Source organism: Peromyscus californicus, unplaced genomic scaffold, assembly GCF_007827085.1.
Source record: "Peromyscus californicus insignis strain IS unplaced genomic scaffold, ASM782708v3 Scaffold_11__1_contigs__length_118956290, whole genome shotgun sequence".
Lineage (NCBI taxonomy): Eukaryota > Metazoa > Chordata > Mammalia > Rodentia > Cricetidae > Peromyscus > Peromyscus californicus.
The window spans coordinates 98588766-98607350 of NW_026294402.1; the positions used below are offsets into that span (position 1 = coordinate 98588766).

General features: G+C 43.1%; 1 protein-coding gene across 2 annotated transcripts; it reads right to left on the minus strand.

Annotated features, from left to right (window-relative positions):
- Window positions 1-1160: 1160 nt before the first annotated feature.
- Window positions 1161-18357, minus strand: Uba5 (ubiquitin like modifier activating enzyme 5). 2 transcript variants are annotated; one of them, XM_052718836.1, is made up of 12 exons: window positions 18080-18357; window positions 15446-15491; window positions 15242-15331; window positions 12225-12334; window positions 11389-11475; window positions 10143-10227; window positions 9255-9359; window positions 8980-9107; window positions 4623-4758; window positions 4304-4382; window positions 3945-4051; window positions 1161-2383 (listed from the first exon to the last, which is right to left on the minus strand). In XM_052718836.1, exons 1-12 carry the CDS (start codon window positions 18220-18222, stop codon window positions 2300-2302), a joined length of 1200 nt encoding a protein of 399 aa, XP_052574796.1. In that variant the 5' UTR covers window positions 18223-18357; the 3' UTR covers window positions 1161-2299. The 2 variants fall into 2 exon arrangements, with proteins under 2 accessions (XP_052574796.1, XP_052574805.1); XM_052718845.1 differs by lacking the exons at window positions 15446-15491; window positions 18080-18357 and having other exon boundaries at window positions 15247-15331.
- Between the last annotated feature and the right edge of the window lie 228 nt (window positions 18358-18585).

The window sequence follows — 18585 nt, forward strand, 5'->3', positions numbered from 1 at the left end:
TCATGAGAATGCCTAAGATAAAAGCAACTGTAACAAACATTTGTGTGTAGATCTGTAATTCGAACAGTCAAATTATGTTCATGTTAACATAGATGTTATTCTCAGATTATGTTCATGTTAACATAGTTATAAGATTTTCAAGTTACATTCATGTTAACATAGATGTGATTCTTATGTTCACGTTAACATACACCTCCACAGCAAAATGGCAATTTTCAGACAAGTCCCTCATAAACAATTGGTAAGAGCCAAATTTTGCTAAAACTTGTCCTCAGCACTTTACATATAGGAAAATTGGAAAAACAAAAATGTGATTTGATGCAGTCAAAGCTTCTCTGACATATTCTTAGAGTTATTGCCTTTTCATATTGGCCCACATTTGTGGGTGTCAGGGAGTATTTTCATGAGAAGAAAAATACAAAAACCTGAGCAGAAGCACAGATTGCCTTTCTGTTAACAAAAGAAACAAAGTGATGAATGGTTTTACTGCCATCTAGACTCTGGATTCTAGAATCAGTTAAAACGGTATTGGGGCTGCTGGCCTTTCTCACTAGGAGTCACAGCATCTACACATCCAGCCAAACCTCTACGTGGTAATTCATGATGCAGTGTGTTAGTTCTCAGCCACTGCCACTGCCCCTTAGTCTCTGTGGCCACAGACTATGGGGAGAGCAATATGGGATCAAAAGGTGCCTGCCACCAGATTGTATTTAGTTATTTTTGAGATGATAATCCAGTAGTTTCTAATGAAAGATACTGGATAAGAGTGAGATACATTAGAATCCAGGACAGCCTAAGATACCAAAAAGAGCAGATCTTTAGAAGTCAGTGGATCCTATATATTATACCTTAACCAAACCTGAAAGTTCAACAATTTCAAGTAAGCCTTAGAAAATTCATGGACCAGTATTTCTAAAGAATTATTCTTAAAAAAAAATTCATTTAAAAAATTTAAAGCATGTCTAGTGATTTGAAAAGTTATTCTCCAATCTAATACGCTAAGTTCTGTAAAAAAAAAAAATAGTTATAAAAATTTACCGAGGAAACATAAATGTAAGTTTCAAAGTTAGGCACATACCCTTCTTGACTTCTATAAACATGAAAAAAGTCACATATAATCCTAGAATCTCAAAGCTAGTACATTAAACTTATGCCTGGAGTTGGTCTTTACAACTTTATTTTACAAGTAAGGAATGACACTTTGAACTTTAGCTAGCATTTCCCAATACACACAATTTAGACATTCATAAAGTCATTTCATATCCTCAAGATAAAACTCATCAATAATTTACGTCATTCATCAGTTTACAATTTAAGTGGTCATAGTTGGGCCATGGAAACCTTTGCAGGGAATAAATACTCATCAGTCACTGCAGAGGTAATTTCCAGTTCTTCATTTTGCCCACTACTCAGGACAAACCTTGCTAACATCTCCCTGTTTAGGGAATCAAGGTGAAATGAAATATTCAGGAGCAGTCTATATGATGTACTTGTTCTATATGATGTACACAGTCTACAAGATGTACACGGTCTACATGATGTACACAGTCTACATGATGTATGTGCACGGTCTACATGATGTACACGGTCCACATGATGTACACAGTCTACATGATGTAGATGGTCTATATAATGTACACAGTCTATATAATGCACTGTGCTCATGCCTGTTCTTGAGTCACATGGTAACTCCAGGCACTTCTGTTACAGAAGGCAATGCCTTTTCCTTGGTCGGTAAAAATTAGAATACAATGATGGTTTTTCCTGAACATACTTGTCTGCCCATGAAGACAGCTTGCATTTATCTGTGCTTTTTCTTAAATCTTTAACTCATTTAGACATGCCAATGAAGACATTCTACTTGTATCTCACCAAGAAACATCTGAAGGGATGTTTATTCTATAGGCTGACTCTCTAACATCACTCCTGGTCAGATCAGCACTCATGGGTAACTGGTAGGAAGCCATTCAGACACTCAGACACTTGCTAGCCACAGCTGCCAGGGTAAAGATCTCATCCTTCATCTGTACTTACAGTCCAGGGCCTCAGTCCATAGACAGGGAATTACTGTAAAGGAAATTATGGGATGGGATGGCCTCTCCTTTCCTTTCTGTAGGAGCATTACTGATTCAGTTGTAGAGGGAAGCCAGAAGCAACCACTAGTGTTCCATACAGCATGACACTCAGTGAAGATTCACATGCCAGTTAAGGCGGCCCTAGGTTTATTAGTTCTGATTCTTTTTTTAATTCCAAGGGAATAGAATGAGCACAGAAAATAAAACAAATGCCAGTCCACTGTCTACATGTTCTTCATCTTGGCCATGAGATCTTCCAAGCTTTCACCGGAATCTTCCACTGTTACTTCAGAAACAGAATCCTCCTGCTGTCAACAAAAGGGGGAAATGCAATGAAAACAGAGCCATACAAAACCACTTGTCCTTAACAGTTTGCTTTACCCATGCTCAGCATGCTTAAAAAGCTGACTTTTCTCTGATAAGTACATTTTGAAATAATTAGAGAAAATAAAGTTTTTTATATTCCCCACCAAAATTCTGTTTAGGAGGCAGCAACTTCAATATTCTTGACATTTCTACTGAGTGTATTATTAATATAAAACTACACTTATTTATTGCAGACCATGAAGTTATGGTATATGTATATATTATGTGATGTTCATGCCAGGATAAGCCTATCTCCTCAAACCATTTCTTTATAATTAGAACATTCAAAAATCACTCCTTCTATCTTTCTGAACATATAACAGTGACTACCTACAGCCACCCCTTCTACGACAGTCACCAGAGCTCAGTGTTCCTAGCTAGCTGTAACTTACAAGCTGCTGGCCAGCCTCCTCCCCCCGCCCCCCACTCACCCTTGGAAGCACAGCTCGACTCTCAACTTCTATCACATCAAACCTTTCAGAGTCCACATATGAGTGAGACCATGTGGTGCTTGTCCATCTGTGCCATCTTATTTTACTTAATTACTCCCAATTCCATCTGTCTTGCCACAAATGACAGGTTGTTATCCTCTTGTGGCTCAAGTGTTCCACTGTGTGTGTGTGTGTGTGTGTGTGTGTGTGTGTATCTTTTATCAGTCAGTGAGCATTTTGGCTATATATACTTTAGACATACACCCCTCCCCATGAGACTGTTGGCTCACATATATCACATATGTCATCTTTTAGTTTTTTGAGGAGCCTCCATTCTGTTTTCAGAATAGATGAGCTAATTGACATTCCTGGTAGCAATGCATTATTACACTCCAGGCTCCCTTTCTGCACATCCTTTTACCTTTTCACTGGAGTGGGATGTACTCCACTGGTGTAGATCTGCATGCCCCTGATGATTAATAATGTTCAGCAACTTTTCAATACCTACTGCCTATCTGTGTATCTTTTGTCTGGTGGTTCCAGCCCCTGCTCTGTATGTCTTCACTTGAGAAAGTCTGTATTTCTGTAGGTTTATTCATGTGCATGCTCTCTCTTTCTCTCTCTCTCACCCACCACCCCTAACCTCCCACCTATGACCTCTGCTTCCAGGTTCTTATTATGTATCCAGGTTCATCTCTAACTTGTGTATCTCCTGCTTCAGATTCCTGTGTGCTAGGATCATAGGCACATTCCATCACCCTTTCCAGAAGTACTTGTAAATGGGTTTGTGGCTAGAATTATCAATATGAAAGTAATACTTTAATTTAACCACTATTTATTATACTTGATATCCGTAGATTTTTAGAAGTCTCTACTTTCTCAGTTTCCAATGAGCTGTGCCTGTCTCCATGCTGACACTGAATACTTCTCAGCACCTCAAGGCCGACTGCACAGATATCTAGGCAGGAAACACCTCACTAGCTTTCCGACGTAAGATGAAGCTGAAAAAAGAGAAATACATATTTTTCTCTTATCTGATATTTACATATGGGCAATCAGATTTCACAAATACCTTCTTTGGGACTGTGTATGCCACTGTAATTCCTTCGGGTAAGACGGGAATGGGACCTGAAGAGTTCTTCAGTTCCTCTTCTGAAACCTCAGACACCAGCTCAATACCTGTAGGAGTAAATGTGACCTTGTGCTCATTCTCAAGAAGACTGTAAGCATCACTTACATTTGTGTGCACTCTTACATTCTCCTCCCAGAAAACACTGTGAGAATAATCTGAAGTGCTGTGTCATCTTATACTCCCTCCCAGAAAACACTGTGAGAATAATCTGAAGTGCTTTGTCATCTTATACTCCCTCCCAGAACAGAGTGTGCTTCCGGTGTGAGTCCGGCGCGAGTCCAGCACAGGAAGGCCCCTACCCCACTCGTTGTCCTCATGTACGATCTCCTCGTCCTCCGTGGGCGTGGCCTCCGGTACGGGCAGTGTCGCGGCCTTCTTCTGTATAAAGCAAACAGTACCAACCATCATTACTGCTTCTCCATTCTCTGCAGGACTCCACAAAATGCACATTACCAAAAGCAAGAACGGGTTTTTGTATTGAAGTATGCTAAATGAACTAACACTATAAAAACCCAGAACCCATTATATTCTATTCCAAATCTGTTTCTTTTCAAATGTACTGTCCTAGGCAGTGTGACCTTCAACTTCCTGACCGATCGATGCATCGATTGCTTGTACCTTGTATTCTTCTTGTTGCTTCCTGCAGTTCCTGTCATCACACTGAGGGTTTGGCTTCATGGACATGGTAGGGAAAAAGTCCTGCATTGCATTGTACCCAAGGTAGAAACTGACGGTGCCAAAACGTAACAGAAACCTGAAAAATTAAATTAAATTAGTCAAGCACGGTGGTGCACACCTTTAATCCCAGCATTTGGGAGGCAGGAGCAGGCGGACCTCTGTGAGTTCCAGGCCAGCCAGGGGATATATAGTGAGACCCCATCTCAAAAGAAAAAAGAAAATCAAATTATACTTAATAAAGAAAAAAGGGACTAGAAGTAAGTGAATTTATAAAAGAGATTTTGGAGTGGGTAATGAATTTTATAACAAATAACCTAGAAAACAGCAACTTTCTCTACCTTATTTATAAAACTTGGCTCCTTGAATATTTGTTTAACGAATGAAGGAAGGAAGGAAAAGTATACTACCTTTCATCACTGTGTAATGAGCTATTATTTTTGACCCTCTAATAAAGATAAGCTGCTGGCAAGTAAAGTATGGCATGCTAAGCTCCAAAGAAGCATACTGACCTTAGAGAACCTGCAGTAGGAGAGATGTGTTTTTAAAACCTGAGCTAGGGGCTCGGTTCAGTGGTTAAAGTACTTGCTGCAGAAGCATGTGAGCCTGAGTCTGGATCCCCAGCACCCACATAAAACGGCAGCCATGGCATAATAAGCTTATAATCCCAGAACTGAGAGGGAGAGACAGATGGAGACAGGTAGATCTCAGGGCCTTGCTGTACAGCCAGTGTAGCCAAAATGGTGAGTCCTAGATCAGTAAGAGACCCTGTCTCAAAAAAAATAATGTGGAACACATCTTGGATGCAAGGCATAGAGAAATGAAGCTGAGAGTGAGCTAGAATCCTCTTCCCATTGGCTAGTTTTGTAGTGCCAGAAGGTGCTGCACAGGCTGCTGGGAAGAAAAGGCACCAACGGCCCTATCTAGTTGAAAACCCTACATTCAATAATACCGGCCTGCCAGGCAAGATGTGCCCACTGGGGGAGTGACGGCACTACTGTTGGCAGAGGTGTAGGGTGAGAACCAGCCACTCTGACTGGATTTGAGGCCTGCTCCTCAAGAGGAAATTCAAACTAGTACTGTAAATGCAGTCAGAAACCCATGGTTAAAGTCTTAGGCCGAGGGGCCAATTAGTACTGCTGTTTCGGTAAGCCTGTGGCAGCAGACTGTCTTCTGAGTATTTAAGCTTCTACCCAGAGACATGCTCCTAGCCTCTCTGCAATGAACAGCAATGAACACACAGACACACGGCTGCTCCAGGTGCTGAGGATAAGTGATGGCCGAGTGCTCAGTCCTAAGCAGGACATTTACACCACTCCACACTGCTCAGCGAACACTGCAGAGGACAGGGAAAGGGCTAAAACTACTGTCTCCTGCGCAGGGCACCACCACTGCAGTCATGACCCCACAGCAGCTGTGGCTGTTTGCAATGGGCCTACACAGCTCTGGACATATCAACAGTCAATCAGGGGTCGGGGAGGGGTTTATGGGGCCCTACCCCTTGTCCCTGCTGAACCTCTGTCCACTGGTGGGTTCTGAGGGAAGGGCAGTCACTGTCTTCTGCTGTGTGCCCACTGAGTGCCCACCAGGCACCAGTGGACATTCCAAACCCATGGTCACACAGATAATCAAGGCTAAACTTAGAGGGTCTTAGAACAACAACAAAGTCATGAACGTGAGGAGGAGATTTTTAGGGGGTAATAGGGGGAGAAGGAGAGTAGAGAAAGTGGAGAAGAGGTTACAGTAATCAGAATGTACATCATACATGCATGAAACTGTCAATAATGAATTCAGCAGAAGTCATTTTAAATGTAAAGAAATACAGTAAAGACATAGCATTGCCCTCTGCCCTTCATATATGGATGCACAGAAAAGCATACTTCATACACATGTGCATACATGCATACCCCCCAAACACACAGACAAAAATCTGAGATGTGCTACTAAACCTTATTTTCAAAACTGATGTATCCCACTATAAACTACGTAAACTACACTAAGTCATTGATGTGAGTAGCGTCCGGGGAAGTCAGAGAGCACTTCCAACACCCATAAAGCTCCATCGTGACCCCTCCCTGTCAAATGCCACTCTATTGAAAAGCTGCTGTCTGGGTTGGGTTTTGACAACTCAGCATAAGCTGGATCATCTGTGAAGAGAAAACGTTCCCCATCACACGGGTCTGTGGACAAGTATGTGGGGCATTTTTGTGATTAATGATTAATGTGGGCGTGTCCGGCTCACTATGGGTGGTGACAACCCTGGGCAGGTGGCCCTGGAATGTGTTAAAAATAGGCTAAGTAAGCCATGGGGAGCAAGCCAGGCAGCAGCACTTCTCCACGGCCTCTGCTTCAGTTCCTGCTCCAGGTGCCTTGAATTCCTGCCCTAACTTCCTTAATAATGGACTAAGATTCGGAAGTGTAAGTCTAATAAACCCTTTCCTTCATGAGTTGCTTGGGCGATGGTGTTTTATCACAGCAATAGAAACCCTAACTATGACAGCTTCTGTACAGAAGATTGTGCAGAAAACTCAGTGAGAGCCGGGAGATGGCTGAGTGGGCAAAGCGCTTCCCATGCAAACACGAGGACCGGAGTTCAAATCCCCAGACTCCATGTAGAAGCCTGACAGCTGTGCATGACTGTGACTCCAGTGCTCCTACAGCAAGATGGGAGAAAAACAGGAGAGTCCCCGCAAGCAACTAGACCAGCTATCCTAGAGCATGCAGAGGTGAACAATAAAAGATCCTATCTCAAAGGATGCGGAAGGTGAGGACTAGCAGGCTATCCACTGACTTCCTCACGAGCAGCACAGGTGCATGCCTGCACACACACACAAACATGAATGTATGCACACACAAACATATAACTTATACACATTAACATAACAAATGACAAGAAAAAACTTTTTGAAAATACATGTTCTAAATATATAACAAGAAAAAAAAAAAAACAGCAGATGAAAGCACAATGATCATTCATAGAAAAAAATCCTAAGTCCCTAATCCTTTTTTACAACTAAGTGGAAATTGGAATAGCTATTCTTCAGACTGACAAAGCTTTAAGAGTTTGATGATACTAATGTTTCTGACAGCATGTGTGAGCCAAGTACCCTGAGTCTTTGATGGACAGTATAATCCCCTTCCAAGAAAAACAGGTGGCATTTGTTGAAATAAACTGCAGAAACACACACCATACATAAATTCAGTATTAAAGTACCTATGTAAGATGCTGTTTGCAGCATTGGTAATAGCAATAATAAAAGTGTGTAAGGCCTAAATGTACGTTAATAGAGGAACCCGGAGAGGAATGTTTCTGTAGCCAGGACTGTTTTCCCTTTTTGTACAATATTATAAAGTGTTCTTAGTAGCTACTGGTGTTTAGACAGGCCACTTGCTCTTATACCACAGCCCTAGTTCACACTTCTGAGTTCTTGTACACATTTTTATGACCTTTCTGCTGGAGCTACACCTCTGATACTGGGTGCCTCATTTACCACACTGAAGTCTGTGATTTACTGGAGACTGAGGAGACAAAACTAGGGTACTAAGCCTGAAGAGGGACAAAAATTAGCCAAAGTTAGGGAACTCTAAAGGACTCTGCTTTTAGAGAGAATTGGTTCATAAGCTGACAAAAACGTTAGCTGTACAAAACCTGTTTCCCTCATCTGTAGCTATAGTTAAAACGCACATTGGCAGAGTCTGGTTTTGGGTAACAGAAGTGTTTTCTGGTTTGATCACATCTGAATGACTTTTAGGGAGAGCGGATGAGCAGAAGCAAGTGTGTTTGTGCTGTGGTCTCCACCCACTGTCTACGTCAGTACAGCTTCACCTCATTTGTATAATCCTTCCGAGAGTCACGTGTCACACATTTCAATCAGCAGAAGACCACACCGGCTACAGTGGTCCCACGGGGTTTCTGGTCGGCTACCTCTGAAGTGCATTGTATTTGCACTATGTTGAAAATGCCCAGTGATGCATTCTCATAATACAGCCCTCTTGCCTGGGGAAATAGGACTGGGTATACAGAGCAATGCTGTATCATTTAACAAGAGTTATAACTGACATTTAAACAAACATGTATGCGTGCACGCACTCACATACATGCATGAGCACACTCGCAAGCACACACACACACACACACACACGTAATGCTAATAAAAGTCCACGTATGTATAATAAACATTAAAGAAAATTTAAGTTTAGGATAACTACTTAGTTGACAATATCAGTTCTTGGAGTATTTCATGAAACACACTTCATCAACAGCACACGAAACTCTTCAGAAACGTCGGCCCTCACTTACTTTAATACGTTCTGTACCAAGATCCCCGCAACTACTCCCATGGTGGTGGGGAGACTGGCCGCGCAGACGCCCTCTCGTTTCAGGGTCTTCTCATCAATGTTTGAAGCAACCACGAGCGGTGGCGCACACTGATGGAAAGAGCACACCCATCTCAGACAGCACAGGGGAGGGATGCTCCAATGGTACCCCGGCACACTCCCGTTCCTCTCAACTGTAGACATCAACTACGGAGATCACTGATTCTAACAGTGAAAGAGGCTGAAGACAGGGCCTACCGCAAAACAAGCCGACTCTCCAGGGATCATCAGCTGGATGTGCCCAGAAACTGCATTTTCACTGACCCCAGATTCCATCCACGTCTGACCAAGTTCATTACAAGCCTTATCAGGAAAAGACAAAAACACAAAACATCACAAATCACTGGCAACCTCCTCTGTGGAAAGCAGGTGTTAGTACACAGATCCTGAGGGTTTCGGGGTCAGAGAGAAGAGCTGCAACAGCTGAGTTAAAGTGTTGGTACTCTAGAAGCAGTATGCACCCATTCCTTACATCGAACCACTACTCTCTAGATTTCTTCAGATTAACGTAAAAACGTATTTTTCTAAAACGTCAGCAATACAAAAATCATAAGAATCATTTAAAAGTGATTCAAAAGAAAAACATTTTATCTTTAGGAAATGTTTACAATTTATATATTTAATCCTAGTAAGACAAAAAGTTAAAACCAATGGTGAGCTGGCAAGAGGGCTCAGTGGGTAAAGGTGCTTGCCACAAGCCTGATGACCTGAGTTCGATCCCTAGGTCCCACGTGGTCTCATCTCACTGAGAGACCCAATTCCTGCAAGTTGCCCACGGGGATATGGTGGCGCGCGCGCGTGCGCACGCGCACACACACACACACACACACTAAATGAATGTAATGAAAACCCAATGGTGACTAGAATAAGTGTCATAAAAACATTCATTTACTTTAAAACCACACAGCAGAAACATCTGCTACTTTATATGTGAGAGAGTGAGACATTGTAACATGGGAGAGGCAGGGCCTGAAGCTCTTAGCACACATTTGAAAAGCAGGCTGTGAAGACAGGTTAAACTTGGAACTGTTTTTAGCTAGAACACTCAGGTAAACCCAGGGCTGCAACCCCTTAGCCAACACTCACTGTGTTTATTGCCATTCGAGCTTCAAAGTTGTCCACACAGCTAAGAACCAGGTCAACAGGTTTCCCTTCTTCTAATCCACCATTGCTAGAGAAGGAAAGCAAATTGTGTCCGAAAACAATGAGGATACAAAATACATTTCTTTCCTCCTAAGGCTTGGTGGCTGGCACCTATTGTCCCAGCACCTGAGGTTGAGGCAGGAGGATTGTCACTGCTTCCACCATCCAAACAGTATAAGATCCCACCTCAAAGAACAACCAAAAGTAAACCCAAATCCCACAGCCCACACAAATCCCCCACGGTTTCTTGAAGCAAGATCTCAAACTTGTGATCCTCCTGCTTCAACCTCCCAAGTGTTGATTTACAGGAGTTCACCACCACGCCAGTGGGACCCAAACCACACTGTAACTGAATTTTATATGTGCAGTCAGTTTTCTCTCCTTCAATGTTTGAACACAATTATGACACAGTGTTTGACGTTGATGACCTCATACATAGTGTTAAGCCACTTTCTGAATAGAGAATTAATGATGCCATACTAGTAAAGGAACGGAGTCTGTTCACAGGGTTGTCATCTCCCTATGGGCTCTCACAGATACTTGGTTTGGTTTGGTTCATTAGTCCTGGGGAGACAGAAGCCAGGGACTCAGGCATGCCAAGTACGTGCTCTAACTATGAGATACATACAACCCTTTTTTTTTTTTCATTGTTTTGAAAAAGGGTCTAGGGGTTGGGCATTTAGCTCAGTGGTAGAGCACTTGCCTAGCAAGCACAAGGCCCTGGGTTCAGCCCTCAGCTCTGAAAAAAAAAAGTAAAAGGGTCTAAGTTGTGCAGGTTAGCCTCGAACTTAAGATGGAATTACAGGCCTGTGCCACTGAACTCAGCAAGTTTCACTGCCTTGTTTACGTTTCCCCACAAATATACATGTAATAAAGCTAATTAAATAAAATTATTTCAAGGGTCCTGGCTGTGTGAAGAAAACAATTTTCAGGGATAAAATTTAGTCTAGAGCATAGGAGGTAAAACTGAAGGCCTCTTGTTGAATCTTTGTAATTTCCAGAGGGATTTATTTTTCCAAGTTTATTTTTTGGAACATACATATGTTTGTGTGTAGACTATATCCTAATACATAAACATTACACAAAAATTACTTTTCCTAAAAGATGAAAAATCTGTCAATAGATTTTCTTGAACTTGTTTAACTGAGCTGGACATCAAGACACTGCACAAAGTATTCATAAACTATACCTTATTCTACTCATGAAATGTTCGAAGTGGTCCACTGTGGTGATATTGTAGTTGTGAACTTCAAACAGAACATCAGGGTTAATGCTCCTGAGAGGAGAAAGCAAATGTTACATTTTTGGTACAGCCTTTAAGGTAAGAACTGCCTGGTTTGGGTTTTTGTTCCGAGTCTATGCCTTGCCATGCAGTCCTGCTCAGCCCAGTACTTGCTATGCAGTATAGGCTGACCTCAAACTTGGGCCACTCCTCACACGTGCCTCAGCTCCCTGTGCGCTGGCATTTGCAGCAGATGCCAGCCAGCACACGCCACTAAGAACAATTCTTAAACGGTCGGGGAAAAATCTTTTTCAGAATTTCAGGATATGAAAATAAAATTCAGACTTCAGAGTCTAAAACTCAGGTTTTACTGGAACAAAGGCATGTGTGCGCCATCATTTTGGTGCTGTCTAGGGCTAGTCTCACACTGTGGCTCCACAGCTAAGCAGTGCAGCAAAGATGGAAATAAGCACACTCTACACACGACCCAGGACTAAGAAGTAAGAGGATTCTTTGCATAATTGTGAAATGCATTTCATTGCGAAAAATCCAAGTCCATTTACACTTAGCTTAGCTCACAAAACAGGTACACAAAACAACAGCCTACTGTGTGGGGCCCTTTGCTACACTACGGTTAACAAGACCCCAGTGCGTGGGACCCTTTACTACACTGCAGTTAACAAGATCCAGGGCGTGGGGCCCTTTACTACACTGCAGTTAACAAGATCCAGGGCGTGGGGCCCTTTACCACACTGCAGTTAACAAGACCCAGTGCGTGGGGCCCTTTGCTATACTGTGGTTACCTCAGGGTGTTCTCGGCTGCTTGCACTTTACTCAGTCCTGCTTGATGAGGCTGGAAGAAAAGTCGATTCATGTTGGCCAGCTCCACTTTGTCATAGTCAAAGAGCAGTAACTGAAATGAAAACAGTGGTAACAGTGGTATTTCGGTGAAAAATGACATTAAACTAGTGGATTTTCCATTTGATAGGTTTAACGGTAGTGGTGAAGTAACAGTAGTTAATTCTAAGGCACTTGGTGTTTTATAGTGATTTACTAAATGTCCTGTGAGGTAAATGCCTAGCTCCTCTTATCCTCAGCTATTGACAGGGCATCGAGGGGCCTTGATGAAGGGCACTCAGCTAATGCAGGACTCTGGGCGCAGCAACCCTCCCCAAGCCAAGGCTGTGCTGCTTCTACAGACAGGCTCAGTGACAGAGGGGAGCCTGCTCCGTTTCACTGAGTGTTGCAAAAATTGTGCCAAGATCTTACTGCATTCCTTTTTCTTTTCCTTGACTCCCTTTGTATGACAGACCACATAACCAAGCTGAGGCTAAACCTCATTACTCCAAAGAGAGTTATCAACCAGGTAATTATTTTCCCTGCTTTCTTCTTAGGTCTGCTTCAGTGTCTGCCAATGTACACTCCTCACTTAAAATGAGTACGTCACATTTCTCATCAGTAAGAACAGGTTAGATTCTATGAATCTGTAACAGTGAGAGCTTATTCTCTCGTTTTCTTTTTTTTTTTCAGTGCTGGGGATTGAACCTGGGACCTAATCCATGCTAGGTCACTGCTCTACCACAAAGCTACATCCCCAGACCTGATTTTACTCTTCTCAATACAGAAACATTAAAAAAAAAAAAAAAAAAAAGCCTATGACAACACCCAGAGAACCTTTAGTATCTTATTGACAGAGATGCCACTTAGGCCTTTAGAACTCCAAGTCCTTGAACCAAGGCTCATTCAATAATATTTACTACATCAGACAGAGCATTAAATCTGAGTTTATGACTGCTAGTTGGCTTTTTTAAAAGAAGTAGACATTGTAACTGCCACTACTTGGTTTAGGTCACAGGAAATGACATCGACCTTCCAGCCTGCTGCCCATCTGGAAAGGAAAGTGGCTGATGCAGACTTGGTGATCCAGGGAGCTGCAGATACTTGCAGAAACAAGAAATGGGCTTTGGGTCTTCTAGGCACCATTTCCCCACTAAACCTAATCATTAGCTTCTTGCTTATGTGTTTTACAGCTAGAAGAAAGACTTCCTGAAGCTTATCTGTTTAGTCTTAGTTTACCTGGGCATACAGTGGGATCACCGGCAGAGTTACTGAAAATGCAGGTGTCTGCATCTCACCGCCAGAATTCCTATTCCCTACTATGGGTGTAACCGGACATGAGCGGTTCTAACTGCAGTGGTCCTCGAGAATGACTGCTCATCGAGCAGCATCTGCATCACCAGAAATTGTTAGTGGGCGAAAAGCACTTCCCCCACATTAATCTGCAGTCTATGAAAAGACAGATTCTGAGTCAGTTGTCTGCGCTGCACCTTAAGTCTTCCCTCCTAGCAAACGCCCAGGCAAGGCCCCAGTGGTTCTCAGTGTTTAGTTTCTGCAATGGCAGGATTACCCCGAAACCAGTTGTGACAATTTTCAGGTTTACCTGACACTACAGGATTAAAGCCACATAACTGAGGTCTGGCAGTCTGTTTTAATATGGCCACATACTCAACTTTTAACTACTAATCTCCAGCATCTCCAATATCCTGTCAATCAACAGGGTACTCAAGTCATCAGCAAGCAATAGTTTGGCCTGCTTCTGTAAACCACTTCAAAGATATTACAATTATAATAAGCATTTTAAGTATTTTATTGGCATCATTTTTATATTAATAAATGAGGGCCAATTTCGCAACCGCTATCTTTTAATATTAACTTATTGACAAATGATATTGGAGAATGTATGTTTTATGAAAATAGCAGGGCAGATAATTGTGGAAAACTTATCTATTCAACCACTAAGTAACAACAATAGTCCTTGGCTTTATAAACCAAAGATTGACATATTAAATTCTGGCAGAAGGTAAGTTACTTCTTTTTTACAATTCTAGTCCATTTTTAAAAGAAAACAAAATGGATTAAATAAAAAAATCTAAAACATCCCCTAGATTATATTCAATGCTTTCCATCCTGTGTGTATTTAATTGAGCACTTAATAAGGTTTTCAAGATCTGAGTGCTTCATTTGCACACTTTATCCATTTAAATGTCTTTTGTATCAAAGGGTTAAATAAGACAAAACTCTGTTTTTAAAAACTATTGTGGGGAACTTGGAGGAGTGAAGGGAGGAGAGGCTGCAGTCAGGATGTATTGTATGAGAGAAGAATAAATAATTATAATAACTTAAAAAAATACAGTAGCCCCTTGGCAGAAACTTGAGTTCCTCCAGAGCCCGCGCTTCTTGAGATCAAAACATACGCCCAAGGTTGTAGCCTGTCCTAAAAGTTGCACTCCGTTCATCAGCTGGGCTGTCTGCAATCAGCCAGCAATTAAGAGTGCGGGGCTGACTCTGACCACTTAGAGTGGGGCACAGGAGCCCTTACATCAGGAATACAAACTCAGCAGAACCCACGGGGTGGGCTTGCCTACTTGATTTGGCATGGCTATGCACCCTCCTGCAGAAGTAAAATTTCTGCCTTGCTAAAATACTATAGATCTATAGTGGTCTTTTTTGGGGGAGAGGGGCACCCCAGAATCATTTCTAACAGGTTCTGTATCTAAAATAATTCCAAATTACTTACATATTACACTACCCTAAACAAAAGGTCCTCAACACAATTAAATACCCTTTGTTTAATTATCAATAACACGAGCCTTTGTCTGGAGAGGAATATGACTCAGCCTCGAGAAGAGCAATTTCCATAAACCTAACAGAAATCATAAACCACTGACTGATTGGCTGAGCAGAAGAGTGCTAATTTGTACCTGATTCGCTGCAGGAGTGCACAGTTCCCTACTGGACAGGCAAAGAGAAATCTTTTTACCTTACCAATGCCACATCTTGTCAGCATTTCAGCAGTCACACTACCAACTCCACCAACACCCACTATGGCTACAGCGTAAGTACGGATTTTCTGTGAAACAAAGAAGGATACATGTGCTGGTTACTACTCTCCATTTGGTTTGTCACTGGAAATTATTCTCGTTTACTGAAATCGAGTTCAGAAGCTTGGGAAGGTGCATCATACCTCATAGTCACTGACAATTCCCATCCGTTTCAAGGCCATCAGGCGGCTTAAAGAAAAAAAAAAGTTTCAGAGCTTTTGCAGTCTTTTCTTATTTTATTTTTTTAATGTGTATGGGTGGCTTGCCTGTATGTACGCTTATACATGCAGAACTGAAGGTACACGAAGTGCCTGCAGAGGCCAGAAGAGGGTGTCAGATCCCCTGGGACTAGAGTTATGGCAGTGACCTGCCATGTAGGTGCTGGGGATCATACCTAGGTCCTGTGGAAGAGCAGCTAGTGCTCTTAACCACTGATCTCTCCAGCCCCAAGCTTGTAATCTTTTAGTTAACAGTGATATTTATAGGCATGCACCATCAAATAAAACAATCACCAAATTCAATTATTACTAATTCAAAAGAAGAGGAATCTAGCTGGGCATGGTGGCAGGCATCTGTAATCCTAGCACTCTAGAGGCTGAGGCAGGAGGATTAGGAGTTCAAGACCAGCCTGGGGTACAAAGCAAATATGATGACCTACTGATCTTAAAAGCTTGCCGGGCGGTGGTGGCGCACGCCTTTAATCCCAGCACTCGGGAGGCAGAGCCAGGCGGATCTCTGTGAGTTCGAGGCCAGCCTGGGCTACCAAGTGAGTCCCAGGAAAGGCGCAAAGCTGCACAGAGAAACCCTGTCTCGAAAAACCAAAAAAAAAAAAAAAAAGCTAACTTTTACTAGGTAAGAATAAATCACTGGGTAGGTTTAAAAATATGGACTTTCCTGGATATAGCCTGTGAAACAGCATTTTTCTTCTAAAGAACCTTCTTTATCCTAATGCGTAGCTAAGATCTACACCTAATAGCTTAAATGTTAAGGGTCAAAGAGAAATGTTATTATTTTCCCATGCTGTGTTAATATACAAAGAAATGAAATAAGCTCATGCTCTCTGTCCATAATGGATGATGTCTAGTTTTGGAAGCATCTGTTGCATCCCAAGCACTTCAGCTACTGGTCCTCTGCTCTATTACCTGAGTGTGTGCATGTGTGTGCATACTGTGTATACATACATATATAAAATGTGGGTATATTAAGTTTTCAGATGTTTGTTCTTTATGGCACATGTGGATATTAGGATGTTAGGAAAGTCAGCAGGCCTCTGGGCTGACCCCTTTCTTCCCACTTTCAACTCCATGTGATCATATCTATAAATGCACACTATTACAGTATTTTCACCTCTTGCTTTTCAGTCTTCTGAAGATTTTACTCGTAAATGTCCATCACTGCTGCACAAACATTCCTGCCCCAGGAGCCTTGGCCATTTTTGGTTAGATCCTAACTGTTCACTGCTGGGTGGGTGCTTTAGAACTTTCCCTTTCCTCCATAACCTCCTTTCCTCAAGGCAACAACCATGCTTTCCTTATGCCTAATCTCCTGCATGCTTTCACTTACTCAAGCTAACTCCAGTAGTTCTCTAAACTTCTCTACAGACATTCACAGTCATGAGTTTCCAGCTTCATCATCTCAGAGTGTCTCTGGACCCACCACACACATTGCTCTCTTTCTGTAACTTCACCTATGTTAAACTACCCAGTTTTTAGTCACACTACTTACAGGCTTACTGACTTACTGGGCAGAAACCTAACGCCACTCAGATTCCTTTGTTTACTACAATCTACTTAAAGCAGCTCTAGAACACTCACTTTTCTCACCTACAGAATGAGATGGAAATAATAGCAATCCCAGGGCTGTGGTGAGAAGAAAAACATGTGGAACTGAAAGGTCTAACTGCATGCTACTGAATGCAGTCTTGTACGAAGCTTGCCATGTACAACCGCTGTTTTAAGAACTTCACATAAACTGACTGTTTCAGTCTTCATAACTATGACAGAAACGACATTCCTATGGTCCCACTTTACAGGTAGTAATCTGAAGCAGCTTAGCAGCTGTTAGACGTTACTGGCTATTCGTTAAGCTGAGAAATAAATTCACTCAGTCTTGACGCAGAGGCCTTCCCCTTAACCACTGCTCTGCATTCTCCCTCATAAATTAGTAAGTCCTTTAGGGGGAGCAAAGGACAGGAGTAAGCAGGTCTAGTAAAGTTGATCAATCAGAGATGTTCCTGAGCCCCCTAGTAACTAAGTCTCCCTCGCCCTGCCTCATCTGCGTTACACTGAGCCTTTCGGAAACTAGTCTATCCTTGGCAGCTTTGCATGAGATGTTGTGTTCTGACAGAGCTTACTGGCAATCAGCCTTATGCAGAGCAAGGTAGACTAATAAAGAGTCAAGGGTGACAAGAAACTGGGCACAGGACAGCGGGCACAAGAGTTGCACCATATGGACGCCTGGCTTGGATTTTTTTAAAATAAAATGTTATTTTTCCTCTGTGCAGGAAAAAAGAGTCTCACTGTACAGCCTACGCTGGTCTAGAACTCATTATGTAGCCCAGGCTGGCCTGGAACTCGCGACACCCACCACCACCTCACCCTCCCGAAAGCTGGGATGAATCGTGAGACACCACGCTCCGCAAGGGTTATTTTCTGACTAGCACTAAGACGTGGCCTTGCCCATCTAGGAACAGGACCTCCCCAGCAAGAAAGGCGCCGCAGGAGGCCGGCTGAACCCCGCGAGGGGAGCGTGGCCCTGCCCGCCCCGCCAGGGTTCACCTGTAAGGATTGGAATCCACCACCTCGGAGCTCATCTTCTCGATGCGGGTCCGGCCGCCCACGACCTGCCGGCTTCTCTCCCGGTCAAGTTCTCGTTCCAGCTCCTCAACCCGCTGCCGCAGTCGCTCCACCGACTCGGCCATGGCTGGGCCCCCGGCCGCCTCCGCTCCCAGCCTGGGCCTCCGCCGCCGCCGCCGCCCCACGCTGCTTCGCTGGGCCCACGAAGTGCAGGTGGACTGGGCACAGCCTTCCGGATCCCGACACCCGGGAAGAGCCTCCAGGCATCCCAGTTAGACACGTCTCCGCCACGCCCTCCGCTCTTCCGGCGCGCCGCTTCCGGTGCGCCGCCGTCATGGCTCCCCTCGGCAAAAACACTCCTCCTAACGGTTGGCTTTCTTCTCTAGAGCCGCTAAACCAGGCCGCAGCAAGGCCAGCGTCATATGTGTCCAGATCAGGGCGACAGCGATTCTGTCTTTCTACTCTAGGAGACCATGAGGAACACCGAG

Excerpts from the sequence above, each read along its gene's own strand:
- Uba5 (XM_052718836.1), bottom strand. The coding sequence starts at position 18,222 with ATGGCCGAGTCGGTGGAGCGACTGCGGCAGCGGGTTGAGGAGCTGGAA. Across the intron at positions 9,108-9,254 it reads GAGAGTCGGCTTGTTTTGCG|TGTGCGCCACCGCTCGTGGT; the intron begins GTAGGCCCTGTC and ends TCTTTCCATCAG. Across the intron at positions 4,383-4,622 it reads AGCAACAAGAAGAATACAAG|AAGAAGGCCGCGACACTGCC; the intron begins GTACAAGCAATC and ends TGCTTTATACAG.